Source organism: Lytechinus pictus, chromosome 2 (genome assembly GCF_037042905.1).
Source record: "Lytechinus pictus isolate F3 Inbred chromosome 2, Lp3.0, whole genome shotgun sequence".
In the NCBI taxonomy this organism is placed as follows: domain Eukaryota; kingdom Metazoa; phylum Echinodermata; class Echinoidea; order Temnopleuroida; family Toxopneustidae; genus Lytechinus; species Lytechinus pictus.
Window position 1 is genome coordinate 38,970,813 of NC_087246.1, and position 10,986 is coordinate 38,981,798.

The 10,986-nt window shown below is 34.5% G+C and overlaps 1 protein-coding gene across 1 annotated transcript; it reads left to right on the forward strand.

Annotated features, from left to right (window-relative positions):
- Positions 1 to 903: 903 nt before the first annotated feature.
- LOC129271827 (uncharacterized) lies at positions 904 to 10,986 on the forward strand. Its single transcript, XM_054909099.2, has 4 exons — positions 904 to 1,117; positions 3,627 to 3,791; positions 5,507 to 5,830; positions 8,996 to 10,986. Exons 2-4 carry the CDS (start codon positions 3,680 to 3,682, stop codon positions 9,556 to 9,558), a joined length of 999 nt encoding a protein of 332 aa, XP_054765074.2. The 5' UTR covers positions 904 to 1,117; positions 3,627 to 3,679; the 3' UTR covers positions 9,559 to 10,986.

Below are 10,986 nucleotides of genomic sequence, written 5' to 3' on the forward strand. Positions count from 1 at the left end.
CTTCTTTTGAGATATATACTGTTTTGACATATATGTATTATTTTGAGATATATGTATTATTATACATTTTGAGATATATGTATTATATGTCTACATACTTTAAAAAAATGTTTGTAATAAAAATCTGCGTAAACTTAATTGATTTTAATAGCTATTGGATAATCCTAATTAAACATTACCGATGTAAAACATTTTCTTTTAAGATATACCTATATTTAGTAAATTGATCCAAATATATGCATGGTACATGTAAAGCCATTGTGTCTTTTACATCTTCAGATACCTGAAGAAGGCCGAACTAAATGGCCGAAAGCTTGTACGAATAAAAGTTGAAGAAATCCAGGCTACGTCTCTAGCTTCAATGCTTTTTGAGCTTCTTCGCCAATATATATATATATATATATATATATATATGTATATATACAGTATATATAATATATATATACATACATGTATACATGTATATATAAGTATATACGCAAGGCATGCTTTCCAACAAATTTATTCAATTCCCAGAGTTCACAATTTTCGACGATTTTACACGTCAGAATTACATCTATATCTACTGAAGATCAGAATATATCTAGTTTTGGGTACAGGTGAATTATCTCTGCATTCCGATCTTCAGTAGATTAAGTATTTGAATTCATTCATATTCATGAAATATGATAGGTTCGTCGCCTTGGTCACATGAAAGTGGTATACATCCCACCCCTTCTCTCTCTCTCTCTCTCTCCCTCCCTCTCTTGCTAATGGAAACATTTCATAGCACTGAGTGTCAGCATACATGTATACACACGGCCATAATGGAATGTGTGCTTGAGTCGGACCATCATTGCTGTTGAATCCCATGCGTTACATTCTGTGTGTATATCGTGGCGCCTTAAATGACCTACCAGTACTAGTGCACGTATACGATATAGGCTACAACGTACCTTTCATCCGCGGTGTTATTGATATCAACAAATCCTCGTATAGTAGTAGCAGCCATTTTTGTATTAAAGTATTTATGATCTGTGAATTATAATTCAATCATATTCCATCTGCATCGAACTGAATATCAATATTGGATCTTTGTGTTGACTAGAATCCCAAAGGGGTCTGATTCCAGGCGAGGGTAAGCTAAGATAATCGTAACTACAGTATAAATCCTATATACGTGTCTTTAATACGACATCCAGGTTGATGATAATTATCCTGTTAATTTTCATTAGATATTTGCTTTGGTTATATCGGTGGTCGTCTATTCGACTATAAAGACGAGTCTGCTGTATGCTTTCCAAATCAATGTGGAATACAAGCTCTCCATCTTGAATTCAATATTGTCATTATTTTCATAAGTTCCATGAGCAGAATGTTTTATTTGATTTGTTTTCATCTGCATTCATTTCATTCGAATAATACATTTTTAATTACAAAACAAACATGAGATATTGATTACTGTTTTTGGCATGAATCATAGAAAACAAAAATACTAGAAATACAATTCAAAACAATTCTGGATCTACTACCAAATTATAACATTCACAATATGCAGGATCGTCACTATAAGCAGATTGCTTGAAAGAAATGAAACAGAATACACAGCAGCACGGTCTATACCGTATCTCATTAATTATTAATCATTCTGTCTGTATCATGCATGGGAGCATGGTTCACGCAGAACCGCGCCCATTATAAGACTCTTCAACTATTATTTGTAAAATCGCAATGCTTATACCCCTTCAATACACGTACATTCACAATATTTTCCTGTACTATATAAACCCATCTTTGTATCAACCGTAAAACATCTTCGTCTCGGTAAAGAGAGAGAGAGAGAGATTCTTTTATTGGTCAATTTACGCATACAAACAAATTTGGTTTCCAATGGCTTTAACAATAAGTATACACAAAGATGAAAAATACATTATTTCATTTCATTTCATTTCATTTTGTTTATTTCCATTTTCAACAAATACAGTTTATTTTGTACATTTTAACATATAAATAACAAAACATATTTCAAGTATTCCTGTACAAAAAAATATATTCAAGATTATTACATATCAGGTTGGAAATGGAGGAGGCTGCTAAAAAGCGGAGCTTGTAGAGTGCAGCCTCCTAATAAATATTATTGTAGCGTATAAAAATCAAAATAACAACTTGAGCATGAACCAGTTAAATTAAAAGGAAATAGGGGAAATTAAAATAGAAAAGGAAATAAGAAAAAGAGAGATTAAAGTCTCCAGAATCCAGCCCCAGCACTCACAGACGGACCTCGTTGATCAACAGGAAAACGAAAGAGATGGAAAAGCGTACGTGACATGATAATCATGTTTGATTTTTAAAAAATGCAAGAGTTTAAGTGATGAAGAGTTAAATTCAATGGTTATCTTGGAGAAATTTTTTGAACTTATATTTGAAAGAATTAAGGCTTGGTGATTCTTTGATGTTTTTATTAATAGTTCCCCAGAGTCTAGGGCCTTCAAAGGTAAAAATTGATTTTGCAAGGATGGTCCGGGGTAGTGGTAAATGGAATTCATCTGATTGACGTGTGGGATATTTGTGAAGAGTTTTGTTTTTGTTAAATGAAGAATTAAATATGAATGGTAACATATTATTGTTTAACTGATACATGAATTGACCTAAGTTATATTGGTACAGTGTTTTTATTTTTAGAATGTTATTGTTAAAAAACAACTCATCTGTGTGAGATCTCCAGGACAAGTTCAAAATAACACGCAATGCCTTCTTTTGTAAAAGTAATATTCTATCAAGGTAGGTTGAGTGTGTATTTCCCCAAACAATTTATTGCTCCATAATTTAAATATGGTAAAATTAATGTCGAATAAAGCATTTTAAGGGAGGAATTTGGAAGAAAAAACTTAACTTTGTTGATAACACCAATATTGCGTGAAATTGTACGACATATAAAGTCAATGTGTGTTTTCCAAGATAATTTGTTGTCTATTATGAGACCTAAAAATTTTGTTGTAGTAACAACTTCAATGTCTTTTTTGTCCAATTTGATATTAAATGGCAATTGTTCTAAATGGCAATATATCATAACAATATTGAAAACTTTACATAAACAAACAAAATAGATTATCGAATTTCTCCTTATTTTTTCTTCCTTCTATTTCTTCTCTCCTCTTTGATCTTTTTCGTCTTCCTTATCATCTTCTTTATTTACTTCTTATTTCTCTTCCTCTGTTTCCTCCCCTTCTCTCTAACCTACTTTCACCATTGTTAGGTAAACTATTACTTTTACATTCATTGTGTTTGAAATTTAATGGTGAATATTTTCCGCATATACTAGGATTTGTTTGGGGGGGGGTGTCATAGCTGCAAACATACCTTTTGTTATTATCCATATGCATTATGTATTTTAAGGGGTATTAAAGTAATTGCAGAAAGTTATACAAGGATTTTGTTTTCATTAACTTCACCAGTATAGAGGATCCGTGGCGAATTGGGCAAAATATCTAACATGCTGTGAGAAGGCGAAGCGAGTGAGCAAAAAAAAAACACGTTTAAATACCCCCAAACATATGTTGTGATAGATTTGTACATAATATTTAAAAAATAATATTTCATATCACCATTTTCCACCCCCTACTTTTCCTTTTCTCTTCTTTTCCTAGTCGTTATTGTTTAGGGGTCCATCGTCCCCAATCATCTGAACTTCGGTGAATATATGCAGATATTCAAGGTACCATTAGGAATGGGCAGCTGGTCGAAAGTTACCTTACAAGCTGTGATCGTCATTTCGTTTATCTTAACCGTCATCGATTTGGTGCTCGCTCAACGTAAGTGATATATTCAAATACATTTCCTGTTTCTGTTGAGGTAGCTCATGTATGAACTCGGCAAAGCAGCTTTCTGCTGCATAAATGCCAAGGGTATTAACTAACTTCATATGAAACATTAGCGTGTGGGTTAATCAGTCTTCGTAACTGACCATACATAGACGACAAATATTACTCTCGGGCCTTTTTTGTAAAAGTAGAGATAAAGACAGAGCTGGGATTTGAACTCACAACCTTTCAATCATGAGTCTAATGCTCTATAACCACTTGTAGGTGAGGTACGGGAAATAATCTTAGATGTTTCGAATACCGTAACAGTGAATTTCCTATCTAAATCATATCTTAAATGCACCACTTCGTGATCAATGAATTGATATATGTTTATGAAAATTATTTTGGTGTATCTAGTTACGATTTTAATCACGTGGAATTGGCGGTGAATAAGCTATTTTCAAATCACAATCCAAATCATTGATTTGAATACGCAGTATTCTCATTATATTTCCTATCCAAGATTGAACCTTTACTCAGTGGCGGCACAAGGATTTTTCAACTGGGGGGGGGGGGGGGCAAAAAGGAAATTGTTTGCCCATTTTAAAAAATCAAGCGCGAGCTAAATTTTTTAATAGGCCTTATTGATTTGAAAAGGGACCTGTTAAGAACTTTTTGCAGTAACTCGTTAAGATCATATCTCACCAAATAAATAATGTGAGCGCGAGCTGAAGATTTGTAATATTCTGAGATGATAACTGGATGCTATAAGTACTTTTTTGTAACCATGAACAGGATGGGTATCTAACTAAACAATTTATGCGAGCGCGTAGCGCAAGCAGAAAAATTTTGATATTCAGCTCTTTTTTTTGTAAATGATGAATATGCAGGAACACTAAAACAATGGAAAATTGGAAACTTCCGCATATTGACGTGACCACTAGATTTTTATGCCAACGAAGCGCGGGCTAAATTTTATATAATGTCCTGAAAAAATTGTAAGTGACTAATACTAATGGGAGCAAACAGTGACTGGATGAGACAATTTTCAAAATTTGAAGAGTGAAAAATGCAGTTTGGAGCTCTTTAGAGCTTAAGTAGGATGCTTAATAATTATGACAGCATTTATACTATTTTTTTTCAGTTTTCAAAATTTCTGGGGGGGGGGGTGGGACAACGATCCTGACTGATGGTGATGCCATTGCCCCCACCTCCTTTGGTGCCGCCACTGCCTTGACCAACTTCTGTTGAAATTTCTTATTGGAATTAGGGTTCTCTATATACCTGCGTGTAGATCGTCTGTCCTTATTTATGACGGTATAATTCTTTGAAATGCCCCTAGTCTATAATAATAACGTAGTTCTTGTTTAGCGCATATCACATTATGTCATAACGTCCCTATGCATGCGCTTCCAAAGGACTTGGAAAGTATTAACCTGGCTTTAGCCCTGCAGCCTTTTACAGCGTTGGCATTTCAATGAATGAATTCCTGCCAGGTACCCCTTCATCTCACCTGGGTTGAGTGCAGCACAATGTGGATGAATTCCATGCTGAAGGAAATTACGCCATAGCTGGGATTCGAACCCACGGCCCTCTGTTTCAAAGTCAGAAGACTAATCCACTGGGCCACAACGCTCCATTCGTCCATTTACCTTCCTTTTCTTTATCTATCCCTCTCTCCTATCTTCACGTTAAACCTTGATTCTTTTGGTTTTCTTTCCCAGATGAAGGTGACCTGCATCTCATGCATGGAACCTCTTCACGGAACGGTAGACTGGAAGTTTACCTGAACGATGAATGGGTGACGATCTTCGACGGTGGTGGATTCAGCTTACCAGAAGCGGTGGTGGCGTGCAGACAGATGGGTTTTAGTTCTGGATCGGTTGCAGTCTACCACAATGGGATGTTTGGGAGTGGTACATCAAGTGCGAGACTCAAGGAGATACATTGTGAAGGAAGAGAGATGAGCCTCGTGGAATGCTCCTACAGTACGTGTAGTGGAATGGACTGCAACGGTGATGATGATATTGGCATATCGTGCGGTAACAGTAAGTTACTTTTGCTGTCATATATTTTTTAAGTATACGAAGTATATAAATACACAGTTGTAGATACTTTTTTTAAACACTCCATATCGATCGAGTTTCCCTTAATACACATTCTTAAAACATATCAGTTTACCAGTAATCAGCTGGGTGCAACTGATATGAAAATCACTGATAGTCACATTTCTGACATTATATTCTAGTCGGAAGTAACCCTGTTCTAGTATAAAATACGACTAGAAAATAGTCAAATGTGACTAGAATAAAAGTTGCACCCAGCTGACCCTATTTTGACTGATTAGTTTTTAGAGCAGGGGTGTGAGTGGTCACAAATAAAAAGATCTGAAAAAAGCTGAAGAGTGTTGAAAAGGTCTGAAAAAGAAAGAGCTCCAATACTTTTTGCACAGAGGAAAGTAAAAAATGAGCTGAAAATAAAGCTGAAAATAAAAACAAAACAAATCTGAAATCAGATAAAACTCTAAACTCTCACACCCCTGTTAGAGTGTATGGTGGATTTAAATGATCTATATGAAAGAAAACATTGCCTATTTATCAAAAAATGTTCCATCTCAACCCCATTAACTGTCACTTCGTGTTGAATGTTTTAACCAAATAAAAAGGAGGTCATTGTATTTCGCAAAGGTAAAAAAAATCACGGTAAAACGAAATGAATTTATACAAGCTATGAAAACTAAATTAAACGTTGTTATCGTTCAAGAATATCGATGCATAAAAGGGTATGCCAACCAAACCTCTATAGCAGGAAATTTCTATAACATAGAGGTTTTGCAATTGTAATATATGTGCGTGTGGGTGTGTGTGTGTGTGTGTGAGTCAGAAAAAATGTCCCATCAGTTTGAAGTTGTCTTGTCTAAAGTGTGAACATTTAGTCATTGACTTATGTCCTGATGAAGTTATTCCCCTCGCTCATATTTTGCCATTTTCATACGGATCTTTGCATGCATGACTGACAATCTCTAGAAGGTCGTAAAATATCTGTTGCGCCAAGTCACTGGGTGAAGAATGAAACAAAGTGTGAAAAAAGTAACTTGAGCGCATGCATGCAGAAATACACCTAAACATCATTCCACACAGAGACACACCCACACATACCACCACACTCACCCCACACACCCACCTTCCAATACATAAACAACCTATGCACCTCTCCCACACACACACACACCATCACCCACACATTTCCACACTATATATATATATATATATATATATACTCGTGCACGCTACAATATGGACGGGAATGTTCTGAACGATCATTTAAACTGAGATGAAAATTTTGACTGTCTTTCTCTAGCAAAAAACCAAAGCTTGCGTAGATCATGCATTGGGTGATTTTCTTAAGTAATGCATAAGAGTGGTACATTAAATTCTTGGCCGCCTCATGAGATACATTATGTATCTCATTTGGCGACCAAGAATCAGGAGTATGTGAAAGGGGTTACCAAAGGGCACTGCATGTATGAAGACCTACTCTGAACATACCGTTGTCTGTATAGGCCTATACAGTGCGTATAAAAAAACGGGACAGAATTGAAAAGTCTCTTAAATTTTTGTTTCAAATTATGTCTATGATGTTATATTTTGGTGTCAATAGGTGCTCTGAAGTTTTATATTTTTCAAATGCCATTAAAATTTTTTAGTTTCGTTCATGCTTGAGCGAACACGGAATGTTTTTGTCTGGGGTTAAAGAGAAGGCTTGCGCCAAAATGGCATAAAATGATAAATATGATGATCGGACTTCTTGCTTATCAGCAGACTTCCTCTTAACCTTTTCATTATCTTTGCCATAATTTTCAAATTATGTGATCAAAATTCATTTTTTCAAATCTATTTATTTGCTTGAATTGTTCTGTTGTTGTTTCTTTTTGATATGTTCTCTTTTAGCTTTAAATATTCCTTCTTCAAGCAAAAACAATTTTTTTTTTCAACCAAAGTATGGGAGAGCGTGTATTTTTTTTCAAATCCTTTCATTGTGTGCTTCAAATGTTATGGTGCCTTTTGAACAGTGCCATTCAGATCGGCGGGGGCTCGGGAATGCTCCCCCCCTCAATTTAAATGACCGAGAATAAAAGTGTAAAGGAAATAAAAGAAAATATAAACAGTAAAATATGATATTATTTTCTGAATATTATGTCAAATTTATCACAAAATTTGATATTTTAATAAAAAAGTGGGAATATTTGCGTGTTCGCTTCGCTCGCTCACAACTTTTTAATACATTTTAACCGATCTGCCATATCTAGCTCCTTCAAAATTGACTCAATACACCATTGCTATTGAAAGACATGAATCCCTTCATGTTTGTCCTGTCAAGCATATAATTAAACTTGGTCAAGGAATCAATAACCCCTTGAAAAGTGGATTCATGTACCATAACATAATTTGTTTCACATAATAAAAGGATTTGAATAATTACAAGTTTTCCAAATTAATAATGCAAATCTTCTTGCTTGGGTTGACAAAGTCTTCTTTTCTTACTTATGAAGAAAAATTCAAAGGTAAAAGGAGTTTAAATGAAAAAAAAAACAAAATAATTCAAGTAAATAAATAAATTTGTAAATAAAATTTGACAGCATAATTCGAAAATTATAGCACAGATAATGAAAAGATTAAGAGGAAGTCTGCTGATTAGCAAGAAGTCTGATCATCATATTACTCATATTCTGCCATTCTGGCGCAAGCCTCTTTTTGAACCCCCGACAAAAACGTCCCATGTTTGCTCAAGCATGAAAAAAAATAAATTTTGAATTGCATTTCAAAGATAAGAGTTCAGAGCATCTATTAACATCGAAATATAGATATCGTAATTTGTAACAAATTTCTTATATATAGACTTTTCAAAACTGTCCCGTTTTTTTATACGCACTGTATGTAATTGAATTTCAATATATTGTAATTAATTTTCGTATTTCGCCTTTAATGTTAAACAATATTTTATAAACGCCTTTCTAGTTATGATGCTTTCAATTCCAGCAAAACAGCAATTTTCATAGAACTTTACATCGGTGCCGAAAAGGCCTATAGATGTCGACAAGGGCCCATTTGGCCGAAACTATGTAACGCCATAATATTGTTGATTGTTCGTTTTGCAAGCAATGTATGAATTCAAGTCATATGCATTTCACTCTCATTATTCCTGTCAATCAGGTGAAGATGAAAGGTATTTTCGCACAACTGGATTCAGAAGATGGAGTGGTTTTGTCGTCTTACTGATTGCCATACCATTCTGCGGGCATGCTTATAAACGCCGTGGTGCTTATGGTAATCAGAGTCGTTCCATCATCCCTTTACCGCGTTACCACCATGGACGAGTGCCTCTGACGAGTCGTTTGGAAGATACTACCATGACATCATCACCGGGGAGTCCTCCACAGTCCTTCCCAAACTCTCCAGATGGTCTGCCGGCAGCCGAACCGATGGCAAGAGTTTATCCCCATGGATACGTGTCTTACCCTCACCCCACCACTGTACCGCCTTTAAGACCTACGGCAGCTATTTACACTACATCATCTCTGGACACACCCAATGGCTTACCACGCCCATCTCATTTTATCACCAGTCAGACCACACCCGATCCTTCATCGTACTCAGTACCACCACCAGACTATTCCGAGGTGGAAACAGGAATGGAATCTTCACCAAGTGTCCCAAATGAGTCCGTTCTTATTTTAGACCCACCTCCTAAATATGAAGACATCGTAAAATCATGAATTTAATCGCCTCAATAATGTGTTTTTAAAGTCAATTATTAATTCCTGCATTGAGATATTACTTTGAGGTACAATATTTAAACCATTAATTTTCTTGTACCCGACTTCACTCTAACAGTCGAAGTGGGGAAAAACAAAAAAAGGCGGAAAAGCAAATAATTAAGTAGACCAAATTCACCCTCCAACAGATAAACTACTGTAGTTCAATTAGATGAAAGCATGGGTGCGGACGGTGCAAGTATCATGTTAGTCATATTAATATATATACGCATACATATATATATATATATATATATATATATATATATATATATATATATTCTATTTTAACGACTAGAACACAGGCCTACAAAGTAAAATATAACTATTCTCATTGCAACGTAATTTGTCATTTTATCATTTATATAGTGCACTGAGTATATTGCAATCTGAAGCACATATATCAATCAAATTAAATTTGATTCGAAATCAACCAGGTACTAGACTGCTAATCAAGTCAAAATATTCCAATAATTTTAATAGATTCTATTCACTATAAGTAACGGAACGGAACAAAGGTAGTGCCAATGTATTTTTATTGGGGCGAGCTATTTCTCATTTGAAGTACAGGGGTAATAAAGTTACACTAATAACTCTTTTTATGCTTTACCCTTTTTTCGCTCTAATATCCCTTTTTTCATTCCTTTTTCTTCTTTTCTCCTTCATTATTTTAACATCATAGCAACTTCTGTGGTCGTCCCTGTTCCCTGTAGTGCCGCCATGGAACATAATTCTAAATAAGACTAGAATAGAGAGTACAATCCAGTTAGATCCTAATTTTAAAATTAAGTGTAGTTCATTTTAAGAATGTGCATATTTATAGACGAAAATGAAACTCATTCGATGGTATTTTGGAGTGGTTTTCAATTAATGAAATAATGCGGAGAAAGGATCCTGATAAATGTTATTATTCATTTTTATGTTAGTGTCTTGATATCATATTGTATCCTTCTGGTTAAAAAAAGTCGAATTGACTAAAATAATCAGTATAGTCAGCTGGTACAACTGATGTCTAGTCATATTTCCTTTTGAATTCTAATCAGAAATTACTTTTTAGCAAAATATGACTAAATATTAAAATTTATTGTATCCAGTTGACCCTTTGATCTGGTCATTTTTAATTGATTTGTTGCAAGCGGATGATGATATCCAATATTGTATTTTGTTAAAAGTTGAAAGAAATGAGTTAGAAACCAAATTCGTTGATAAAAGAAATTTGTTTACCGATCCGAAAAGATGGACCTTGTTAAACGCCAACACCAATAAAGAAAATATTGTATAAATATAATCATGGTGAAGTGAACTTTTTGAATTAAAAAAAAAGAAGTTTTTTATTGGGTTTTCATAATTTTGTATAACAAATCAGTATATAATTAATACAAGTAATTT